Here is a 26,305-nt window from a genome sequence, read left to right as displayed (position 1 = left end):
GGTGCACAAGTCCATGGGTCCTGATGAAATCCATCTGCGGGTCCTGAAGGAGCTGGCAAATGAAGTTGCAAAGCCGCTGGCCATCGTATTTGAGAAATCATGGCAGTCAGGTGAAGTTCCTGACGACTGGAAAAAGGGAAATATAACCCCCATTTTCAAGAAGGGGAAAATGGATGACCCAGGAAACTACAGACCAGTCAGTCTCACCTCTGGGCCTGGCAAAATCTTGGAGCAGGTTCTCCTGGAAAGCATACTAAGGCACATGAAAAACAACAAGGTGCTTGGTGACAGCCAGCATGGCTTCACTAAGGGGAAATCCTGCCTGACCAATTTGGTGGCCTTCTATGATGGGGCCACAGAACTGATGGACAGGGGTAGAGCAGCTGATGTCATCTATCTGGACTTGTGCAAAGCGTTCGACACTGTCCCACACGACATCCTTGTCTCTAAATTGGAGAGACATCAATTTGATGGATGGACCCCTCGGTGGATAAAGAACTGGCTGGATGGCCGCACACAAAGGGTTGTGGTCAACGGCTCAATGTCCAGATGGAGACCAGTAATGAGTGGTGTCCCACAGGGACCAGTGTTGGGACCGGTCTTGTTCAACGTCTTTGTCAGTGACATGGACAGTGGGATTGAGTGCACCCTCAGCAAGTTTGCCGATGACACCAAGCTGTGTGGTTTGGTTGATACGCTGGAGGGAGGGAATGCCATCCAGAGGGACCTTGACACACTTGTGAGGTGGGCTGATGCCAACCTCATGAAGTTTAACCATGCCAAGTGCAAGGTCCTACACCTGGGTCAGAGCAATCCCAGGCACAGCTACAGGTTGGGCAGAGAAGAGATTCAGAGCAGCCCTGCGGAGAAGGACTTGGGGGTGCTGGTCGATGAGAAAATGAACATGGGCCGGCAGTGTGCGCTTGCAGCCCAGAAAGCCAACCGTATCCTGGGCTGCATCAAAAGGAGTGTGACCAGCAGGTCGAAGGAGGTGATCCTGCCCCTCTACTCTGCTCTTGTGAGACCTCACCTGGAGTATTGTGTGCAGTTCTGATGTCCTCAGCATAAGAAGGACATGGAACTGTTGGAACAACAGAGGAGGGCCACAAGGAAGATCAGGGGACTGAAGCACCTCCCGTATGAAGACAGGCTGAGAAAGTTGGGGCTGTTCAGCCTGGAGAAGAGAAGGCTGCGTGGAGACCTCATAGCAGCCTTCCAGTATCTGAAGGGGGCCTATAGGGATGCTGGGGAGGGACTCTTCATTAAGGACTGTAGTGATGGGACAAGGGGTAGTGGGTTAAACCTTAAACAGGGGAAGTTTAGATTGGATATAAGGAGGAAATTCTTTCCTGTTAGGGTGGTGAGGCACTGGAATAGGTTGCCAAGGAAGGTTGTGAATGCTCCATCCCTGGCAGTGTTCAAGACCAGGTTGGACGAGGCTTTGGGTGATATGGTTTAGTGTGAGGTGTCCCTGCCCATGGCAGGGTGGTTGGAACTTGATGATCTTAAGGTCCTTTCCAACCCTAACTATTCTATGATTCTATGATTCTAATTAACTGCACAGTGCCAGGCGCTGGGGTGCTTCAGTAGAAAGTCCAGCAGGCTGCATGTATGCCTTAAGTAGGTTAAATGGGTCTAGTAAGCGATGTACAATATAAAATGCAGAAAAATACAAACAGAAAGATACAAAAGAAGGTAAAACAGCACAATAAATTCAACAAACAGTGAATTACAAGGAGCTGTAGTGAGTGAAATATATATTATTTAATTTTAGAAGTTCTGCAACAAATTCCAATAATATATGCTAGAACTCCCAAGAAATATAATCCAAACTGAAGTTATTTAATGGGAAAAAATTATCAGAAAACATCCCCCTGTGGAGATCTGACTGATATGGCTATAGTAAGTGTTTTTAGCATACAGATACAATACTAGATTTTTGAGGATAACATAAATAAAACCTAAATAACCTCCAATCTGAACCATGACTGAACTCTGTAACTCACATTTCGTGGACGTATTGGAATTCGCTTATGATTCATATTCATTCCTGGAATGATCACAGACATTTTTCTGGGACCCTTGAATCCTAACACATTGGTTTCCTGAAGGATAAGGAAAGACATTTTCAGTAAATGAGATACTTCATCTCAAGGAAGGAAAGACAACAAAACTGAACTTGAAATCACATTTATATTGTTTTTTTAGAGATCTGCTAGCTACAACTGTAGTAGCAGCTATCTAAATGCAACTGTGTTTTAATCACTGAGAACAGCTTTCTGTTCTATTTTGAGAACAGTGTTAAGACACATATTACCTAATTTAGAATTCATCAGTTATCCTAATGAAGCATTTATAACAAAATCACAGAAGTGCAATTTCCAAGCATAATTTTGTCCATCTGAGGCAAAACCAGGCTAAAATCTTGCTTGTGAAGAAGCCTCAAATATGGTAAAAGACAAGTATTTTTGGCCTGAGACTATGTTACCCATACATCACCATTTAGGCTAAAATGTTCCTGAAAAAGTGAATTACATTCTTCTTTAGGTGTTTTTATTTGTGTTTACAAGCATACCTACAATTTTCTCTCAAATCATGCTTTTTTATAAATGATTAAGAACAGATCCAAAAGGCACAGAGTTCAGCACCTGTGCAAGCTTCAATCTTGAGTAGATTTTTCCAGAGTACTGCAGGAGACAGCTCCAAGTAGATTGAATATAAAAAGCAAAGGGAAAAAAAGTCTCGGCATTCCCAAGCCATCCATTCAATAATGTCAACCAAAATTCAAGGGTCCATTTAAAGTGTTCTGTAACAATGTCAGTGATAACCTTTAAGATCCCCAAAGGCCAACTAAAAAGTCAAAATCTTTTGGAAGTACTGAATTGATTGATAGAAGTGACACTGCTTCTCCTAACACGCTAGTGCATTTTGCAGGCACAGAACAGAGGGTCTTTGGGTTGCAACCTCTACTATTTTGCTTCAGAAAATCTAGGGGCACATACAGGAATGAGAATACTGATTTTATTGATATCTAAACTTTATGAACTTCTTGTATATAAAAGTTCAGAGATCTGAAAAAACAACTTCATATTATCTGCTGTACTCATTTCAACAGCTTGCTGTGTACGAGTATGTAAGGAACTGAAGAATACTGTATACAAGGAAAATAACCTGACATGATACTGTTATGATAAATGATAATGCTCACATTTTTTTCCCCAGGTGACATTATGATCAATGGGGGGGGGGGGAGGGAATCAAGATCATGTTCCGATAGGTTAATGCACCTTCACATTTCTGTGTCGTACCTGTGATAAAAGCAAAAACCTTCCACTTAACTATCCATCATTTTGTAAAGAACCTCAAATTTTATTCAAACTTCAGGATTGGAACATGAAACAAACAATGTTCAAGGCCAGGCTGGACAGGACTTTGAGCAACCTGGTCTAGTGGAAGGTGTCCTTGCCCATGGCAGGTGGTTGGAACTGGATGAGCTTTAAGGTCCCTTCCAACCCAAACCATTCTATGACTTTATGATGAGAACCCTCACATAATTCTAGAGTACCCGCAAGTGGCACCCTGAAGCCTAGATCAAGGTGATCCTCAAAACCAGAAGAAAGCATCTCTAGAACAGACAGCTATTAAATCATGATTTCCCATAGAACCATATCCTCACTAACCACAGGCTGCTACTGAAATAATACCAGCTCCTTCCTATCCAACAAAATGCCTTTGGTTCTGCAAAACAAAAAAAATAACTCTACTTCACAGGGTACTCCCAGTTAATTCTTAGTGTCCACCAAATACCAGCTGGGCAAGAGGCAGTTCATGCTATGGCTGCCTCCATGTAAAGGATGTGCTGACTGGCTGCATGCCACAGGTCAGACAAGAAGGTTATCAGGGCATTAGTTTGCATCTCTCTCCCTCCCTCCTTCCCTCATCACTGATTTGTTTGGGTTTTTTTCTTTTATTTTTTTTTTCCATCAAGCTTATAAGAACTTATCTTTGAAGCCTCTGTCCTTTGTTGTATCTGGTTGAAATTGGTCAGTTGGTTCCAAAGTTAAGTGGGGAAGGCTGCCAGGCAGCACGATTTTGTAAGCCCTGTTTCCTCTGTAACCAGGCAACAAAGAAGAAAAGGGGCAAAAGGGGAGAGGCACTACTTACATAACAAATAGCTGCAAGCTCCTGTCTTGTATGAGCCTTTTCCACTAGACCTTGTGCCTTGAGGGGGCTAACTCCATGGTCATAGACTGTAAATTTTGTTCCCATGAGGTTTGATCTAATGTCAGGTTATGGAAAGACAGAAAAAGAGAGAGGTGTCAGTGGAAAGTTTTGTTATCTTCTGAAGGTATTTGTACAGCACAGTGAAAATATCTCATCTCCTGCCATCTGAATCTTCATATTGCCAGGTCAGTAAGGAGTGCCCACAGTAAACTGAGCCTGAACTTATCCTGGAAAAACATCAAGCCAGAATTCCTTATGTGAATTGCCATGGTGAGTGGTTAACACTGAAGAAAGGTTGCCAACTCAGGTGAATACAGATTACATTAAGCAGGATGATGCAAGTCCATTCTCTCTGAATTGACACCAGATTGTTATTCATATCCCCAACTCAACTAAAATGAAAATCCGATCTCTCTTGTCTGTAATTTTCACCTGTGGTTCTTACCGGAGTTTTCCAATGAAGCTTTCCCCTTCTCGGGATAAATCAGTTGGGTCAACTGATATGAGGTAATTGGATGTTTTGCTCTTTTTTCGTTTTCGCCCTGCAAGAAGGAATGTCTGCAAATACAAAACTTCAATCAAGACTGGAGCTTTGTAAGAATGCAGAAGCATTGCTACACATTGCTATCCAAACTGTTATCTCTCCATTTTTCACATCAATTCCCCTTTTTGTTCTGTACTGATATTACTGTCTCCACAATTCTGGTATCTTCCACAAGTGCACACCCAGAAATCCTATTCCTTCAAAAAGCTCACTCAACAGTGTAGATTTAATGCAACTGTCCTTTCTAGTCTTCCCTCCTTTTCTGCAGAGCAGTTCCGTCTCCCTGCTCTTCTTTATCCTTGACATTTTTATATTTTTTTAAATTTCATCTTTCATTGTATTATGGCTTTCAAACCTCCCAATTCCCTCCTTAGTGCCTTGGCTTAATATGAGCTGTCCTCATCGGCATGCAGGCTCTCCTCAGCTTCTGGTCTCTTACCAGAAGCTCTCCCTTACACAAAAAATATTCTGTGGTACAAGTCTGATAGCCAAGATATTCTGCTGCTTCCAATACCTTTCTGTTGTCATCCCTTTCCAGATGCATGTAGTAAGTAGGGAAGAGGCCCCGGTCCATTCCCTTCTTATCTCTAGTGATTCGACACTTGACTGTAATACCACGGGGTGCAGGGTGTAATGCAAATTCCTCCAAGTTCTCTATTTCTCCCAGCTGGGCATCTGCTGAAAGGGATGGACTACAGGAAGCACCTGTTTCCTGTGGGAAGAACCATCATATTAGCAAATTAATATAGATCAGAGGCTCTGGTATTCCCCAAGAAAAGAAAGGTCTTTTAAAACAGAAAGATCTCATGTCTCAAGAAGATATTTTGGGAAAAGGAAGTTAAATGAGATTCCACCCATATTTCTGTGAAGAAAGTGGCTGCAGACTTTGAGGAAAAATCAGCCCTCCAATGAGAGGGGAGAAAAAGTACCCATTAACCAGAGATAAGTGAATTGTGAAGAAGGGGAAAAAATGGGATGAGTCACTGCAAATATTCTTAGCAAAGAGCCTCTCTGCTCTTAGAACCTCACACTTTGTGGGAAATCAGGCAGCATGATAAGCTGGACTCACGAATGCTGCAGTAAAGACAGGCCAGGATTTTTGTGACTTAAATGAGCACTGAGATTATGTTGGTTCAAAACAGTAGCTGAAATAGCTGATGGTGGAGCCATCTCAACTAAATGCTGGAAGAACCTTAGAACAGTGTATATACTCAGGATGCAAGTTATGGTCACTGATAAAACTGGAATTCTAATGGGAATCTGGTATAAGTCATTAAAATATTTTTTTTTCTTAGAGGTAGCTGAATCCTGTGTATTGCAGAACGCAGGAGAGTCCTCCCTTACTGGGCTTTGGAGTTGATGTTGGTGATTTATCCATATTTAGATACAGCTGGTAGGAAGTATGAATGATTACAGACACACAGTGACACAGACAGACTTGAAATCCACTAGTGGATCTCACCCTCCCCTGCTACAGCATCCCCTACCTGGTATCTCCAGCAGCTGGCAACCATAGCCCAGTCTCTCCCAAGCAGTCAGCACCCAGATCTCTTGTACTACTCACCCATTCACAGAATCATAGAATGCTTTGGGTTGGAAGGGACCTTAAAGCTCATCCAGTTCCAACCCCTTCCACCACCACGGGCAGGGACACCTCACACTAGACCGGGATGCTCCAAGCCCTGTCCAACCTGGCCTTGAACACTGCCAGGGGTAGGGCAGCCGCAGCTTCTCGGGGCAACCACCTTCATCGTAAAGAATTTCCTCCTAAAGTCTAATCTAAATCTACCCTCTTTCAGTTTAAAACCATTCCACCTTGACTATTCAACTCACTATTTCAGGATATAACTGGTATTTTATGACTTCATACTCCATTTATTCAAGCTTACTTGAAAGCAAATAAAGTCTGAACAATTCAAAGCAACAGTTAAAAATATTTTTGTACATGTTTATAATTTATAATATTTTAATAATAAAATTTATAATTTTAATGTAATATTAATTTCTGGTGACACTTCCCTGAGAAACCATTACAAATAGATTTTTCACCCCCAGCACCATCTACATTTGTATTTTAATATGAAATAGACCTACACCTACTGAAAGCCAGAAATAACTTGACTAGCCTAGGATTGTATGAGAAGGCCCATTCTTTTCTAGAGTACAGAACTTTGACAGCAAATAAAGCTTTTGCATATTAGCTGAAAATGCCTAAGTAATTTTTACAAGCATACAATATTTTTTCCAGAGGAATCAGAGTCCTAGCATGTATTTACTACCAAAAAATAACTTCACAAACAAGTAACAGTAATAGGGACACAACATGAGTTTACATGTATTTAATACAAGTATACTTTGAGAACATCCTAGAAGATAGTTCCAAGCCAAAGAGAAAAGGCCAAGTTTCAAGTACTCCAAAGCAACTTCTTAAACACACTTGATCAGATTTTATTGCCATTTTGCAATTTGTGCAACATTACATCTTGCTTAAGTTTATAAGCTGAATAGCACATTATTATTTTTATATTATTCTTAGAAGTTAATCTTAAGTACGTGACCACTGCAGTGGATCAGGAACAGAGGTGGATACAAGCACACATTTCACTATTAGCATTATGTAGGAAACTCTCTTACTGTTAAGATGAAAAAGCTGTTTATGCCACACAAGGGATAATTTACTGAATTAAATACAGCAGCCAGAAAAGTTACTTGCTATAAAGCACTTGGCTAACATTTTGAGAGCAGCCTAGCGGCATCAGTTATTGAAATCCAAAAGATTTGGGAGACATACATCTAACACTTTTGAACAATTAAGATCTCCTACCCACACAAGTTTTCAAATTGCTAACACATGTTTTGCACAGAAAAGAGATGAAGTGTTAGTCCTTAATTAAATAATACCTTAAGCTCTATCACACTAAATATTAATATTTAATCTATATTATAATCTTCAGAATTTCTTCATTCTACTTCACCACACAAATACACTCTTTTGAATAGTAGCATAGACTTTTAAGACTGCCCAAACCTTGTGCCCTTCATCTCATCACTAGCTCAAACCCTGGTTCTTCCCAGGTCTCTTCAACTCACTGGCTAGTACAGCATATAGTTTGTCAGCATATGTATGTACGTATGTATCTCTCTCACACACATAGGAGAGCACATTCATAAGGGAAACAGCATGATAGGAGTATCATGCAGTAATCGGGCACAAGGCTTCAACAGACAAGCATATTGTCTTGCAGCTGCTTACATGCATCTGGTGCCTTTTACTCCCTTTAGTCCCTATTTTCCCATGCTTATGATTTCCTGATCCACCTTACCCCTTTCTTTTTCCTCTTCCCTTGCCCTAATCAGCCATGAAAGGTTTCTTCCAATCCCAAAATTTTCTGTTCCATCCCAATATTCTGTTCCCTTTTACAGTCCACAATAAATACTATAAACCCTCAGGCAGTAATCCCTCTTAATTTGCAAGGCATTCCAGAGTTTCTCTGAGTCATCTTGATGGCTTTTACACCAGAGACAATGGCCTAATCTGTCCCCTTTGAGAATCATAGGAGTAGCTGAGTCACTGTGTTCCCATCTTCACTGATTAGGCTCCTCAGGTTCCTCTGCCCACCACTGTTCCTTTAGTCATTACTCAGTCTTTGTGTTTAACTCAATGGCTCTTCAGTCAGATAACCAGACAATCATGACCTTCCTCTGCCTTCAGGGATTAATATGCTAGCTACTGTAGTTGCAGCTACTATATTTTAAACACAGTGCTCAAGGGGTTAGTACTAAAATCAAGCATGTGCCCAGCCCTTATCAGAAAGCAATTTCAAGACACTTACTGTGAAAGATTTCACGCTGGTTGCCGAGCTAGGCCTCTCAGTTTCAGGATATGGTGAATGAGAAGCTGGTCTCTTACTAGCTTCTTCCTCTTCTCCATCCTCCTCATCAAAATTCAAACTGCCTGAAATTCCTGTCAAAATAAAGCAAGTAACCTCTGAAAGGAGATGTCATGAGTTTGTGGCATCACTAATTCATACATGACATTTGCACAGCTAGTCACTCTTTTCATTAATTTCAGTTGATTTAATTAAAATCAACTCCTGATTTTCCTCATGTGCCATACTGCTTCCCAGGACTTTTAATTCAAAACCCTAGTGACATTTTGCAGCTGTCATCGTGCAGATGATTAAACAGCTGTCAGGCTTTTATAAATACTTATTTAAATTATATTAAATGATGTAGCATACTGCTTAATATACATTGTCGTTCAGTTAATTTTGCCTATTTTCATGTAAAAAAGCCCTCCATGTCTTAAAAAACAAAGGAAATCCAGATCAATATGCTGACACCTCCACTGTAAACTGGACTCTGTACAGCTTACATTCTTGACCATTTCCCCTTAGTCTTATACACACTGAAATGGAGTAGGATAATTTTTCTGTAAGAGCCCCTCCTATTCTTACATCAGTAGCAATAACCCATGTCTCATGAATACTATTGATGATTTTGTTTTTAAAACAGAAGTGCAGTCTGAGTAGTTCCAGGACTTATTTAATCCTAACCTAGTCACAGGTATGTAGAGATGACTGTAGGTATATAACTAAAATAACTCCGGATAAAAACATTTTAAAGAATGCTTATGTGTACAGAAGCACACATAACTGTTTGGTGCTTACTTGGAACTGTGTCATTTTATTCTGAGATTCCATTCTTTAATTTGGCTGTAGAATGGAGAGCACATAAAGCACTATAGAAAATAAACACTGAATTATTTTCCAAGAGCAAATATTATAACACTACTCCAACATGGCACTCCTGGAAGTTCTTTATCTCAGATGAAATAGAAAAATGTAGTCTTAACAACTTGTCAGTAAGCTTCACAAAGCACATTTGGAAAGAGGAAAGGCATTAACCCTAGTACTCTGGCCAATTTCAAAATTTACTGTTTATATTCTATCTCTACTAATTACCCCTGAAGTTTCTGGATATACTCTCCTACTTCCTTCCCTAACTCTTGCATAATGTTCCTATCCATAGGTAAGAAGCTGTTGCATCTGACAACTGAATGGATGTATTTCTAGATGTGGTAGTACCTTAATATATAAACTGTACTGGAACCATTCTGGGAGACATGCTCAGCAAAATAAAAATAAGCTGTGCACTATATTAAGCACTAGCCATTATTCTGCTGCAAAGTGCTTAGGCTGCATTCAACAAAAAAGGTTTCCTGTGGTACTGGCAGACAGAGATGGACACTCCACTGGGAAACTACTCAATGGGATATAGCTATTGAAACTGTTGATTGTGACAGCTTCTGACTCAGGAAGAACACCTTTCCTGGTGTTTTTCAGAGCCCTGAAAAATTCTTTGCCTATTATCAACTCTTAATGCCCATCAATTATTAATGTCAAGATAACGCCTATTATATTACCTCGTTTCTGTAAGATTTCTTGCAGATCTGGCTTGCCTGCTGTGTCTGTTAGAGCCTCTCCATCATTTTCCTGATCTGCATTGTCTTCTGATTTGGAAGATCCAGCAGAGAGAGTTTGGAGCTTGGTCCCCAGATCTTGCACTTCTGATTTCAGGAAAGCAGCTGGTCCATCAATACCTGCAGGTCAAAACAGAACAGAATGCTAAAGTCTATTTTTGTGGCTAAAGACACATGCCAAGATGGTTGTTCTTTACATCTTCCTTGCTCAAGCATCCCTTTAAAGTCCTGACGTCTTCTTGTTCGATTTTTGATCAGAAAACTTGGAAGTATCCAGGCCTGACTCTGGTACAGACAGCCTATTACTTTAAACATACCAGGCATCAGCTTCTCTATTTACAAATATAGTCATTGTATCTACTTTTTTACAAAGGGCTTAAGCAGTTAAAATGAGTTGTATTTGTCATGCACATTGATATATTTTAATTTATGGGCAATTACTCTATTTTCTTTTCCTTCATGTTCCTCGCTTGCTCCTAAACTAAAAAGTAAGCGCTTTACAGTGCACACTGCAAGTAAATTTGATAAAATTATCTACAGGCACAGGCAGAAAAAACTGTAAATGGATGCCCTCTTTTTGGTAGAAACCAAATTTCCACATTTAAGCATGCAATTCAGCTGTGCACTGTCCCTAACTGGTGGAGGTGCCTTGATGTCAGGGTCTGGCCTTAATACATTTATGTGGCACACAATATGCAACTGTAGTTCCAGCTTTGGATTTCTTGCTTTCCCACCGTTTTCCTTCTTAAAACTTTACTGCTTTATCTAATCATCAGATTTCTGACATGTTTACTCCTGTTACCACTTCTTAACAGAATTTATTTGTACTGATAAAGCTTCAGAATGATGTAAACTAATGAAGGAGCAGTTAGTTTTTATTTTTCTTTCTTGTAGTTTCAGTACTACTGAAGTTTCCTAACTTAGAAGTTATATCAATCTTTTTGACTTGAAGTGTCTTTCAACAGCAGCCTTCTCCTACCTGATTTTAATCACATAAATGCTACCATCCATCATCACTTTCCTCCCCATCCTATGATCCTGAAAGACACCTGGAGAACAGCACATGAAAATCATTCAAATCATTTTTACATTTGTTTTCACCTCACACCCTACCCCCTCTAAGTCTTATCTCTCAATATAAGATAGGATAACGTGTTTCCAAATGTGATCTTCAAGCCAAGTAACACTGGTTTGTTTGGGTTTTTTAAATTCTACTCTATACATTAATTCCCTATTAACAAAACTGTGGTATTTTAACATCCTGCAGTAACATGCATCTCTAAGCCTTTGGATAGTTCCTGTTACTTTCTTGATAGTCTGTTATGATCCATGCTCTCAAACTACACTTCCACTGGAATATACAGATTTCATTGCTGCTCTTTTTTCTTCGCTGTGACATGGAAAATGTAATGCTCTCGATACTGTACTTGTTTTCACTTTTCACAGAATGGTTTCTATTTTACTGTAATGTTTGGAGATCACCAAGTTACTGCCGTTGGCTCTGATGTCACTTTGTGCTTGTGACTTTCTGGACCGCTATAGCTTGCTTGTCATGTTTCAGTTGTCTCCCTGAAGCCCACAGAAAACAACAGATAAGACAAAACCCAGAAAAAAACTAATTCAGTATTCATAAGAATTTTGTTTTGCTCTTGTCTACTTTATCATTCAGTCATATGCAATCTCTAGATGGAGTATACCATGATGAAAAGTACAGGCTGTCACTACTCCATTATTTCTTTTTTTTTTTTTTTTTTATGCTACAGCTTTATAAGACTCTCTTACACTGGGTTTGTATCTCCCTACCCTTACAGAAGTTCCTAACCTATTTCCAAAATTCTTCTTAGTCTAACACACGGGAAATGTTCTTCAAAGGTACATGAAGATTCTCAGCTATCACAAAATTCAAGGTAAGGTTTTTGGTTTATTGCTTAAACATACTGTACTACAGTTCTTTTTTTGTACGCATAAAGGTATGTAATCAATCTTGTTTATCACTTGACCACAGTCACAGCAATGTGGTGCCCATCTGCAACATCAAGTGCATGCACTGGCATTTTTGGGAACATTGTTGCAACCAGGTTGATTACTTACCATGTAAAATAACATCACTGTGGAAAGGGGTAGGAGCTTTTACTAAAGGAGTCTGCTCCTCATACCCTTTGGGCTTTGACCTATGCAGCTTTGCCTCAGGATTTGCCTGTACCATCAAAGGATCAAGACGCTTCTTCCTCTGCTTCTTCTCTAAAAGAGCTCTCTGTGAAATAAAGAAACAGCATGACGTAAGAACCACATTCAGAGAGCCAGCTATTGGTGATATTTCATTGGTGACATTTAGCTCAGCTATTGGTGATAACACGTCACTGTTCAGGATCTCCAATACATCCAAAATACTCCTGTAATCTCTTACAAAAATCCTAGACGCATATCACTTTGTCTTTGGAGTGATCCCTGCCTCTGATTCCCCATCAGTGGAGATGGACGCCTGCTTGTTTTCTGATCTATTGTGAGAGCATCAGCAGTAATTTCTTTCATCCAGTCTAAACTGCAGCAATCCTTCATATATATAGACAAATTCAGCAGTCATTTATAATACAATTTGAAACAGTCAGGACTTACAAAAGAAATGCTTTTTCTGTCAGAAGCTATCATTTTAAACAGAGAACTCAAAACAAATAGTTCCCAGAAACCAATATTGAAGAGATAAGACTTAGAGGGGACAGGGCGTGAGGTGAAAACAAATGTAAAAAAATACAGTCATTAAAATAGGACTGATCTGGTAAAAGGAAAATTCATCTACCTTGCAAAATTTTCCAAGGTACATATATATTTGATGTTTATGGTTTCCTAGTAAACAAGAATAGAAACAACTGCTGAGGCAGCAGGAACTGTGATGTGATGAAGTTATGATGGCATTAACGAAACCTCGTGTCAAAAGCACCGTACCAACTGCATTCAGAAACAGGCTTCCAATTTCCCGCTCTCCACCCACAGGGAGGTGGCAGCATTACACTTTGAGCTGCAAGTGCCTCAAAAAGACACGGAAACGCCTCTAGCGCTGCGTTCGTAAGCACTGTGCGAGGAGCCACACGCCCTCTCTTCACGGAAAACGCAGTAACCTGGATAAAAGCGTCCTGGCCGGCAGAGCGGGCCCACACATGGAATTTGATGTCATGAACTGTGAAAAACTGAGACCCATAACCTAATATTTGACAAATGCTTGGCTGTAAATGTTTTCTGCGTAGGAGACAAAACAAATCAAAATATGCTGGAAATCCTTCTCAACAGCAGAGATCCTTTTATAGCTCAGGGAAACCTTTTCCTTTAATGCTTAAAATGGATAATTCTCTTAGCCTTCCTTTTGATTCATTCCTGCATTGGGGTGAGTCAATCCCAATTAAATGAGAGACATATGAAAAATAAATATATCAAAGAAATCAAGCCTACAAGCCATAGTAAGGTTGACTTAAACTAACAAAAGCCATTAAAATCTTTAAAGAAAAATGTTTTTGCCATAGCAGTGAGTTCTTGTTTGCATTCTTAACAACCCTATTTCTCAAGTCAAGGCTAATATTTATTTTCCTATACTTATTTCAACCACACTATCATTTACCTGATGCTCTAGTTTCAGCTGTCGTAGTTTCATGGTTTCATCCTCAAAGATGCTGGGAAAGGGAAAGAAACAAATTAATTATTGCTATTAAAGTTTGCATTATAAGAGCACAAGATATTCACAGGCTACAACTTCACCATCAAGACTTTACAACAAGTGTAAAACATCTATCCCACAAGGAGACTAAGTTACAACACATTAAAAAATAAAACACGTTATATTCTGTCATAAATAGGACCAAACTGTAGTTTAATCACCTTAGTAAACTGTTCTGAAAACATTTTGTAAGCAACAAAACCTTCATTACTGGTGGACAGATTTTACTGAGGTGGGCTATCTGAATTTATACCTGAAGGATTAACACAGTTCAAATCAATTCAATAAAGTCCCTGCTCCTTCATAAAATACCCAATTCCAAATTAACTCAGATTTTTAGGTTCTGTCTTAGAGTTAAACCTACACCATTTTCTCCTGCCAGAATTCCCAGAACTACAGTTAATATCTGCATCTGTATTTGCAACACCTTATATCTGTTCCTAGAGATGAAAAAAATGATTTGAGTTTATTTAAGTTTTATAGATAACTTTCATAAGAACTCTAGTTTTTCACCCTAAATTGTGTTCCACAGAGACTTCACATTTCCTTTTGCATGATAGTGGATTATTACATAAGCTAATGCACTCAATTTAGCACAGTTAACCTTACAAAAGGGAAAGGCTAATTGACAAGTAAGCACATATTCTGCCTACCAAAGCTGTGCACCTTCCTCCTACACAGCTTTGACAAAGACCTCTATGGCAGTGAGAAAGCATCATGAAGAAGATAATCTGAGAAAGAGACAAACATTATATATTTTATGATGGCATGCAGTAGAGCAGGGCTAGCCACAACTGCAATTTAAACAGGAAATTCTCTGTCTGGTCTAGGTGTGCAGAAATATCCAATCATGTGAAGTCACAAGCAGGTAGACAATGCTGAATATAATCCAAACAAGGAAAACCAGAGACAGAGGGAGAGAGACGGGCTGGAGTTTCTGCAAAATACATGCCATGGGAATTGGATCACAGCAAACAGAGCAAACAAGAGGAGAAAGGACTCGGAATCCCCTTAACTCTAGTAAATCCACATTTGACTCAGTTTCCAGGCAAGCAAACGACAGATCAAAGGTCCTTACAGACATACTACGCCAGCCAACACATCCTGTGCTGGGAGGCTGAAACATGTAGAAGTTTTGTATACACACAGCTTATATACTCTAAAATTGATGCTTATTGCCCAGCTAATGCTATTATAATGCACTGTTATTACCGCCACTGCTTTTTACCTTGCAGCTTTCCTTATTTTTTTTTTTCCTAATGTATTTCAAGCATCATCACTTAGGAGGTCTAGGACCTTGAAAACACCTTGCTTCTAAAACCTGATATTACTCCTCATGTGGACCAGTCATGTAGCACATTAGATTCAAAGGAGGCAAGGGCCTGGAAAAACTGATTACTTTCTTGAAGAGGGAATGAGAAGTATTGCATGTCCCTACAGCAACAGTTACAGTAATACAGTTGTCTTCACCTGAAAAAATTCACAGTTTAAGAAAAAAACATGTAGAGACACATCTACTGAGTGCAGCAAGATATATTAGTTGCCACATAAAACTTCAACATAAAGTAAAACTGTGATGTGTTTTTTATAAGTGCTTGAAAGCTCCACTTAAAATCATAATTAAGAAACAAGGAGAAGGGATATTCCTTTCCGTTTATTTTCTTATGCCCACTGACTTATGAAAGAGATGACATTTGTTAACTGTAGTCAAGTGTTTCTTACAAAGCAAGCTGTGTAGCTCTTATCAATATTATATTTATGGACACATTCTTACATAATTAAAAAGAACTACAATGATGCCCCCTGTAGACAGAAGCTTCAATCTGTGGCTTTATTGCTTTTCCTAACAGAAAATGGAATATATTTCCACGTCTTCCTTCCTGAAGGATGGCAAAATGCTGAAAAATAAGGACTCATATACATGCCTTGCAGAAATCCTCAATGAAAATTATTTTCTACCCACGCTGGAATAAAGCTACATAATGTCAAAGGCAGGTCTAAAGGCCCGTGGAATGGGACCGTAGCACAGACTATAAAGTGTCCAACCTCCAACTGCTTAACTGAGACTTGGGCATGATTGAAACACATAAAGATTCTAACAGGTCACAGAGGTTGATAAAGTAAAAAGACAGCAAGTAGTGTTCTCTTTTACAACTTACTGTTTAACACAGACCAAAATCACCTTGCAGCAGGCCACTAAGTGAAAGCAGTGACCAATTCTTCTCATTATAAACTGCAAGGATCCACACAAAGAATAAAATTAAAAGAAACAAAGCCACAAATGAGCACTGTGGCACTGTAAATAGCGCTAAAAATACCCCCAAACAAAACAAACCCACTATTATTATTCACTCTTCCCAAGACCTGCCTTCCAGCACTTGGTCATTGTTAAGGTGTAACAAATAACCAGACCAAAAAGAGCTTCCCACACATACGCACACTTTACACCTTTTTTTACCCCCCACAGTGGTTTGTTGTTACTACAGACATTACAGGAAAACGCTGTGCTAGTCACTCCCACAGCTCATCACAAAGGAATGCAAGCAGTGTGCTAATACAGCTGCAGGCTTCAAATGCAAATCCTCCTTCAGATGGACTTACTACACAGACTAGTACATCCAAGTGCTCTTTGGACATGCCCACGTTGAACCACTATGCTCTTAACTATGGCTTTTTATTTGAAGGGGTTACATGTAGCAGGAATTAAATATCCAGTAAGAACAGGAAAAATACTCTATCTCCATGGATGCAACAACAGTGTTCAAAACATGAAAAAAACACCCAAAAACACATCCACCAAAACAGTCACCCGTTTACCTTTGATAAATAATAACTAAAAAAATCCTGGTAGCCTGTCATGATCTTCCTCTTCCCAGTCCCTGGAGCAGATTATACAAGACCCTGCCCCTGACTCCTCTGCTACATTCACCAGAACTCGTAAGGTCTCCTGCTAAAGCTACATGATGGATAACAGATACATGCTAGAGAGAAAGGAAAAATGACTCAGAGTGTAATGTAGAAGTGAAGAATACTTATTATCCAGGATACAGAATAAAAGAGTGTGTGAACAACTAGTTCAAGAAACACTCAACTGAGAAGATACAACAGCATGCCTGAATGTGAACAGCAACACATACAGGGGTTCACAGATCCATTTGTCCTCACAGATCCTTTTCTAGATTCAACAGACTAACATGAAGCAAAATGTTTTATTTTTAACCCTCACATTCCTGCTGAAATCAGAATTAGCCTTCTCATAAGCAGAAATTAAAATGTTACAATAGGAATATGAATGACAAATTTATTATGGATGTTTTTATTTGGTCTCTCCTAACCATTTTTTGGAATATTGAACTAGCCACAATGAAGAAATAACTTCAGAGGTCCTTAAATTTTTAGCTGTTTCCATTGGTCTGCTTCCTTTAAGGAAGGCACAGTAAACTAACATCATTTTCATCTACAGATGTTACAAACTTGCCAATACATTATGTTCCATTTCTTACTCATGTAACTCCTTTTTCCTTTGCAAGACAGTTTATTAATGTGGTAGCAGCAGTTATGTCTCTGAGCAACACTCCCAGAAATTAAGAATCAGGGAATGAGAAGGATGTGGCTTATGGCACACATTTTTGTCCACTAGATTTTATTTTTAGCTGTAGAAGCACAAGTAAAACCAACTTCAGTAAGAAATGAAGAGTCAGCTGGTATGAAGGGGTTTTCACTCTTAACTCTCCAAAGAACTTTCCTGGGAACTACATTCAAACTATGGCTATGAAAGAAAACAGAAGCTGTAGAAATGAGATCATTTGAAGAAGACTTCTTATCTTTTAAAAGATTACAATGCTGTCTCTGGAAAATGGCTGACAAAAATTTATCTGTAATGCACCTTCCAGTCCACAAAAGAGAGGAGTCCCATCTTTTTCCTTGCAACAGACACAGCTGGAATTGCTCATTTCTGGGAAAGGGAGTAACACAGAACAATAGTAGTGAGGATTATCAATGTTTTCCGCCTTCACCAAGGCAGAAAAGCAGACTTTTTTTTTGGCAGACATGGAAGATTCTTTCCTTTATAATTAAACTACCAGTAAGTCTTTCTAGGTAAACTGGATTGGCTGTAAATTGGCCATAAAATGTCACCCCCATTTTTAAGTGACACAGGTTGCTATGTAACAGTTCTTATAACAGCATTTCAGTTTTAAGATATTAAGCAGTTGACAGTTCAACAAGGGCAAGTTTTAACCTCTGTCTGGGTTTTTACATAAAGAATGCTATCTCCCAGTGAAATCAGTTTTACCTTTGATTCCTCCTCCTAAATAAACATGCACAGATTCCTAATGCGAACAACATACTGTTTTGAGAAAGGTTTCACAAAATTCATTTGGCAAGATTTTCCACCTGCTTAACATATGGGAGCAATGACATGGCAACAGTGAACACTATTTTGGGAGCAATTCTGAATGAGTGAATATATTATCATGAATAAAGATTGTCTTGGATATGCTTTAACATACAAATTATGTCCCACATGATACAAATCACATAAAACATCACAGACTATTTGAAAAGTACTAATAAAGCCAACAACACTTGCCAGATTAGGGTGGGGAAGCAGAAAGACAAGCATCCAGACCTGTATGTCTTACTCCACTGTAAAATACACCCAAATACTCTAGGCACTACATGTTCTGACAAGCACTGCATAACTTGTAGCAACTATCTGAACAACTTACAACTTACTAAAGAAGATCAAAAGAAATACAAAGGGAAGTTAGTCCTTTAATACTCTTGCTTCTACCTACCTTTGAGTTTAAAAATGGAACTCCACTGTAATCAGGTACTTTTCTTAAAACCCATGCTTTAAAGCGTGCCAAACATAACCAAACCAACACCCCTGGCCCCACCCCCCCAAACCCCAAACCAAAACCCACCACCCTCACCACCACAACAAGCTGGCATTCTGAAAGATAAACAACTTTTTTCTTTATATATATATACATTCTTTGACTGTATACACACAGATATGTTTTGCCTTTATTGTGGCAAAACAGCTACCCAAACAACTCAAGAGTATCATAGAATCATAGATTAGTTAGGGTTGGAAAGGACCTTAAGATCATCTAGTTCCAAACAACCTGCCATGGGCAGGGACACCTTACGCTAAATCTTATCACCCAAGGCCTCCTCCAACCTGGTCTTGAACACTGCCAGGGATGGAGCATTCACAGCTTCTTTGGGCAACCCATTCCAGTGACTCACCACCCTAACAGGAAAGAAATTCCTCCTTATATCCAATCTAAACTTCCCCTGCTTAAGTTTTAACCCATTACCCCTTGTCCTATCACTACAGTCCCTAATGAAGAGTCCCTCCCCAGCATCCCTATAGGCCCCCTTCAGATACTGGAAGGCTGCTATGACATCTCCATGCAGCCTTCTCTTCTCCAGGCTGAACAGCCCCAACTTTCTCAGCCTATCTTCATACAGGAGGTGCTTCAGTCCCCTGATCTTCCTCGTGGCCCTTCTCTGGACTTGTTCCAACAGTTCCATGTCCTTCTTGTGTTGAGGACATCAGAACTGCACACAATACTCCAGGTGAGGTCTCACAAGAGCAGAGTAGAGGGGCAGGATCACCTCCTTCGACCTGCTGGTCACACTCCTTTTGATGCAGCCCAGGATACGGTTGGCTTTCTGGGCTGCAAGCACACACTGCCGGCCCATGTTCATTTTCTCATCAACCAACACCCCCAAGTCCTTCTCCACAGGGCTGCTCTGAATCTCTTCTCTGCCCAACCTGTAGCTGTGCCTGGGATTGCTCCCACCCAGGTGTAGGACCTTGCACTTGGCATGGTCAAACTTCATGAGGCTGGCATCAGCCCACCTCACAAGCGTGTCAAGGTCCCTCTGGATGGCATTTCTTCCCTACAGGGTATCAACCGAACCACACAGCTTGGTGTCATCGGCAAACTTGCTGAGGGCACACTCAATCCCACTGTCCATGTCAGCGACAAAGACGTTGAACAAGACCGGCCCCAACACTGGTCCCTGAGGGACACTCGTTACTGCTCTCCAGCCGGACATTGAGCCGTTGACCACAACTCTTTGCGTGTGGCCATCCAGCCAGTTCTTTATCCACCGAGTGGTCCATCCATCAAATTGATGTCTCTCCAATTTAGAGACAAGGATGTCGTGTGGGACAGTGTCGAACGCTTTGCACAAGTCCAGATAGATGACATCAACTGCTCTACCCCTGTCCATCAGTTCTGTAGCCCCATCATAGAAGGCCACCAAACTGGTCAGGCAGGATTTCCCCTTAGTGAAGCCATGCTGGCTGTCACCAAGCATCTTGTTGTTTTCCATGTGCCTTAGCATGCTTTCCAGGAGAACCTGCTCCAAGATTTTGCCAGGCCCAGAGGTGAGACTGACTGGTCTGTAATTCCCTGGGTCATCCATTTTCCCCTTCTTGAAAATGGGGGTTATATTGCCCTTTTTCCAGTCGTCAGGAACTTCACCTGACTGCCATGATTTTTCAAATATGATGGCCAGTGGCTTCGCAACTTCATTTGCCAGCTCCTTCAGGACCCGCGGATGGATCTCATCAGGACAATAGGAATACTATGCTGAAAAATGGAATTCAAGAAAAAAAACAAAACACATGTGCTACAGAAAAAAAAATATTAAAAAACATGAATAGGTTGATAATTATTTTTGTTGGATAAAGCCAAGAAAGCAGTGAATTTGATCCAAGCCTATCCTTGCAGCATCATCTTCTCCAATAGTAAAGTGAAGCCTACCTGAAAGTAACAGGCTGTTCAGGTTAAAACAGTTCAGCAAGAACACACTACATCTGGCCTAAAGGAGTTTCTCTGAAAATTTATCCATTCTGGGGTGACTAATCACATGCCAAATGTAACCACGTAAATGATGATACCATCTAGTACTAACTGACTGCAGCCAAGTTAATGCAGAAAAAAGCATTTGTCAGTAAAGGAGATGCAAACTTCTCTTTTCTTTATGGGACTTGTTCCAGTCATTTTTGTCAGGTAAACTGAAATTGTATAGGCCAGGTGAAACAACCGCTCAGAAGAATCACAGAATGGCTTTGGTTGGAAAGGACCTTAAGATCATCTAGTTCCAAGCCCCCTGCCGTGGACAGAGACATCTCACATTAGACCATGCTGCCTAAGGCTCTGTCCAACCTGGCCTTGAACACCGCCACGGATGGAGCATTTACCACTTCTTTGGGCAACCTATTCCAGTGCCTCACCACCCTCACAGTAAAAACCTTCTTCCTTATATCTATCCTAAACTTCCCCTGTGTAAGTTTGAACCCATCACCCCTTGTCCTATTCACTACAGTTCCTGATGAAGAGTCCCTCCCCAGCATCCCTATAGGCCCCGTTCAGATACTGGAAGGCTGCTGTGAGGTCTCCACACAGCTTCTCTTCTCCAGGCTGAACAGCCCCAACTTTCTCAGCCTGTCTCCATATGGGAGGTGCTCCAGCCCCCTGATCATCCTCCTGGCCCTCGTCCAGACTTGCTCCAACAGTTCCATGTCCTTCATGGAATCCCCTCTACCGTTTCAAAATAGAATCCATGGAAGCATAAAATCCCAGTATAAAATTATCATCTCACAAATGCAATGGGATATACTCTGCACCATTATATACCTACACAAACACACCTTGAAATAAGAAAAGTTACCATGTCAGGAGATTGTCGGGTGAACTGAACAGGAACCTGCTAGTAATGTAACACAGAGAAATTAAGAGTCTGTTGGAGAAAAGTTGAATTATGGTAAAATAAGGAATAAAGCATATGCTCTCTTATGACATGCCTTTTTCAGAAATGGATAGATGGTATCTTGGTGAACAAGCTGACCACGAGCCAGCACTGCACCCTCATGGCAAGTGACCAACACCACCCTGGGCTGCATTAGGAAAAGTACAGCCAGCAGGTCGAGGGAGGTGACCCCCATCTCTCTGTTCAGCACTGGTGAAACCACACACAAAATCTGTGTTCAGTTCTGGGCTCCTTAGTGCAAGAACATACAGACATACTGGAGCAAGTTGATCAAAGGGCCACAAAAAATAAGGGACTGGAGCATCTCTCCTACAAGGAAAAGCTGAGATAGCTGGGATTGTTCTGCATGGGAAAGAGAAGGCTCAAAACTTTTCCTGAGAGAGTGATCAAACACTGGAACAGGTTGCCTAGGGACGCTGTGGAGGCCCCACTTTAGGAAATATTCAGAATCTTACTAGACATCATCCTGTGCAAACTGCTTCAACTGACCCTGCTTTGAGTAGCAGGGTTGGACCAGCTGATCTCAAGAAGCTCCATCCAACCTCCACAATTCTGCGATTCTGTCCATTTGGGTTCTGGAGATCACAAGGTAAATGAAGATAGTTCACAGGCAGCGATAATAAACTAGATGACAGTAAAGAATACAGGCTCTTACAAGAAAATGCAACAGGAACACAAGTGTCATGAAAAAGTTAAATTCTGTTCAATGTTGACTACTGTACTGCTTCAGAGTTCCGTACGCCATTCCAAAACTGACTCACCAAGTACCAAAGATTAGCTCCTCCTACTTGGAACAAGGGAACACAGCTATGAAAATAAAGCAGCACACTCTGGAAAAAAGCTAGTAGATCTTACCTCTTTACTGTAAAGAGTACAAACAACAGCCTGTGTCATTCTCTACTATATTATACCAGGAGAACAGAAAGTAGATTCTTGTTTTCCTTAGCCAGAGAAGTCTCAAGTAATTTGTTACAACATACTTAAAGTGAAAGCAGTACTATTTTCCTGAAAGGAAGGCCAAGAAAAGCCAGAAATCCACACAGGCTATTTACTGTTAAAGCCACCATGGATGCTGGAAGGGTGGCAGAGAGGAAGACAACCATAAGAATATGCACAAACTTACCTTTAAGTGTGTAGCCAAACAGAGGTGTTTAAACTGGGTTCTTATTTTAATATTTGCAAAGATACATCTCAATCACATTTATAAAATTATCTGCATTTTATCAATATGCCATTTTGGACGGATTTCTTGGTTATAATGTTCAGACTTGAAACGGATGAAGCAAATAAGATATTAAGCCAATTCTCTTTTATTTAAGAATAAAATTTGCAGAATTATAAAACCTGGAATTTACAAAACAGAGCTTGTTAGTTACAAGGTCACCTGTGGCCAAATTAAAATACCCAAGGCTAACAGAAGAGCAGACAGGCTTTTAAAAGAAAATTTAAACTTGTCTGGATTACAAGTACACCTAAAAGCATTAGAAAAGTACTTTGTCTTTTTTTTTTTACCCCAAATTGTAATTATGGTCCATCTATATAACACAGTCAAGCTCACCAGCCACCAAGACTCCTGATAACTTTCGAAACATGGAAAAGGCTTTTGGCTGGACAGCAATACATAAAATTACTTTTGAACCTTTAATAGTCCACAGGATCATAATCTTTTGAAAACTGAACTACTGGCAGCAAGCTCTTTTCCTTCACTAACTTTTGCAGACACTGAGGAAATATCCTGTAGTTGCTGAGTTCCCAAACTGAAAACCACTAACCAATGCATGTCTAGTCACCAAAGAAGCGTACAACTTACATGAGGGACTGCTGTGACTGACACCGAGGTTTGTACTCTCTATAGATTCAGTCAAGATTTTTGCCCCTTGAAAATGATGGGTTTTTATATATGACAGCTGCAAGTCAGAAGCTGAATCACATTTGGAAGGCAGCATGTGGGAAATTTTAACTGTTCCTGTATACCGTATAATTAGTGTGCAAAAAAGCGAAGTTCATCAGTCCACACGATTCTAAAATATCATCAGAACCAGATTTCCTTCTCGATATTTTAAAACCTTACAATGACTTAGAATTACTTTTATCTGAATGATTCTACTGTATTCAACATTACTGATTTCATATAAAGTCTCGAAATGGACTTTCCCAAATGAAGAGAGAAGGTATTGCACTTATCAAAACTATGAAATGGCACTATCTACCCCACATTTTTCAAAGCATTAAGACAGTTATATCATGTGTTATCAATATTGTAGCCAGTTTTGGTTTAAAGTATAAATTTTATTAAACTGAGTAAGCGATAGCAGATAAAACAGCCCTGGGTGCGCCGCGCAGTCCTCTGCTCCGCCCAAGAGGCGCACACGCGGTCCCTGGGAGGCGGTTCTTTATCTTCTCCGGTTCAAGGCCCTAGCCAATCCTGTCGCCCCTCCTCACTCGGATGTTAACATGGCTCTTCCCCATTGGTTCCCTTTGTTGCAGGGGTCTCACTACCGAGAAGTTTCGGGAAGTTTCGAGAAGCTCCCAGAGGCTTCGAGAAGCGTCCACTGGCAGCCTCCTCACTGTCGCAGCCCCCTCCCCTCAAGCGTTGCAACCAGACACCACTTCGAGCTACCCAGCCCCCTTTTCTCTCTCACAATCCCGCGCAACAATACAACTGACCATTACCTAGTAGAGTACAACAGTTACAGAGTCAAAAAGGAGTATTGTTTCACATAAGGACAGCCACAGAGAGCCTCCCTCCCCGCAGACTTCTTGATGAAGAAACCCCACACATTACATCATGTCTCCCTGAAAGTCAATCAAACTTTAAAATCAACTTGCAATTTCAGTTGCAGCCACCTCAAACAGAAGACAGGTTAACACAATGGCACAGTTTCAAGGGACAGTCTGTTTCAGAGATGGCTGACCTACAGCCAAGACCTCAGCCGTTTCCCCACAATCAAGTATCCCACAGCACATTTACAAAACTATACACATTTAGTGTTGACTTCTTCGCGTCATCTTTGTCTATTAGAAGTAAAATACTTTTAATACCTTTGTCGTGGTTTAAAACCAGTCAGGCAGCTCATTCACTCATTCCCTCTCCTTCTTTTCCATATTAAGATAATACGTATTTTACATATTGCTCAATAGTAAAGGTATTGCAGCTCAGGTGGCATTTTTAGACTTTACAGGTAGTATCTTCATTGCTATGAACAGTCAGTTATTATGCATCACATTTCCTTTATCTACACAAACCACTGTTTGTACAACTCATAATTATTTTGCCAAGCAAGAGCTTCAATGACTGAATTAATGAGTTATGGATAATTTTACTATTCTCAGAAAAAGAATACCCTTCTTAAGAATACAATTTTTGTCTTCCTGCAACTTACAATAGTGCTGTTGAACATTCTAAGTTCAGAGTCAGACCCCTAAAAATAGGAGGCCTTAAGGATCTATTTAAAAACTTTGTACCTTTATTTAGGTGCATGCTTTCTAGTTTTCTTACTTTAACCACAGAGACCAAGAAACTTAAGGAAATGATTGTTTAAATGGGAGTGAGAGGGAAGCACTACCACATGGAACTGCCATTGGTGTTAAGATCTTTCTGTGAGGCAACCATAAAAGCATGCAAAACAATCTTCTTAGCAGAAAGAAATTGTAATAGTACAATTGTTACAAGTAAAGCAGCATTATTTCCTGTAACTTCAACTTAAACCTCTAATAGCTGTGCAAGGAAATTTATGTGCATCTGGTCTTCAGTTTTTCAACAGGTGTTTCCAGAATAGTATACAAACCTCAACCTTTAAAGTCTGCATAAAGTCATCTTCTAATGTTTCACAGCATATTTGGTGGAGCAAAGCAATTACAGGACCCCTTCTAACTCTATTGCCCCTTTTCACTCTCAATTAAAATTACCAACTGTATGCCATAAGTAAATAGTTTCTTTTCTACACTGTGCTCATTGTAAGTGAACTACTTGAAGTTTGGGTTTCATTCTTTACTTGCTTCTCCTTTCCCTATCCAAACACCAGAGGTACAAAAGGTATTTTTCCTGTATTTTTACAATCATACTGTCAAAATTTTCACTGCCTGCCTATATCCTCACATTTCACTTCAAATAATTTCGGGTTTGAGCTATTTCAGTGCTACAGGCATAATCTCCAAAACACCTTCCCCAAAGCTTACAGTTGCTTTCCCTGCTACATCAGCCAAGTTCCTTTCCCTTTTTTCTCTCTTCTTTTCTCCCAACAGCACACAGAGTACGTCGCTACGTACCCCAAGACCTTCACGAGGAACAAGAGCAGAACAGCAGTGCAAAAACGCATCACAGCAACACCAGAAACAGGCAGACTGGACCGAAACCCACAACGGCAGTTCAGTCTCCACGTAACCACGCAACACACGAAATCGAACGGTTTGGAGCCAAACACCTAAACCCAGCGGGCCTGACATCGCTGCTGCCCGCCGGACGCGGGTGTTGTCAGGGCAACGACCCCCCCTCCCCCAGTCGAGCAACCCGACGCTACCCCACGCGCAGCAGTCAGCAGCGGCGGTGGCA

General features: G+C 40.4%; 1 protein-coding gene across 3 annotated transcripts in view; it reads right to left on the bottom strand.

The window, feature by feature from the left end:
* Positions 1 to 26,305, bottom strand: part of TULP3 (TUB like protein 3) — a 29,917-nt gene that overhangs the window by 2,763 nt on the left and 849 nt on the right. For all 3 annotated transcript variants that reach the window (XM_062614121.1, XM_062614122.1, XM_062614123.1), the window contains exons 2-9: positions 13,861 to 13,912; positions 12,342 to 12,504; positions 10,194 to 10,370; positions 8,602 to 8,732; positions 5,283 to 5,480; positions 4,670 to 4,782; positions 4,165 to 4,279; positions 2,007 to 2,105 (exon numbers count right to left, since the gene is read on the bottom strand). In XM_062614121.1, coding sequence (XP_062470105.1) covers positions 2,007 to 2,105; positions 4,165 to 4,279; positions 4,670 to 4,782; positions 5,283 to 5,480; positions 8,602 to 8,732; positions 10,194 to 10,370; positions 12,342 to 12,504; positions 13,861 to 13,912 — 1,048 coding nt within the window. The remainder of the gene's footprint in view (positions 1 to 2,006; positions 2,106 to 4,164; positions 4,280 to 4,669; positions 4,783 to 5,282; positions 5,481 to 8,601; positions 8,733 to 10,193; positions 10,371 to 12,341; positions 12,505 to 13,860; positions 13,913 to 26,305) is intronic.

This window comes from Pezoporus occidentalis, unplaced genomic scaffold (assembly GCF_034315485.1).
Source record: "Pezoporus occidentalis ecotype Australia unplaced genomic scaffold, CSIRO_AGI_Poc_V1 ctg172, whole genome shotgun sequence".
In the NCBI taxonomy this organism is placed as follows: domain Eukaryota; kingdom Metazoa; phylum Chordata; class Aves; order Psittaciformes; family Psittacidae; genus Pezoporus; species Pezoporus occidentalis.
This window is presented reverse-complemented; position numbering and strand designations above follow the sequence as displayed.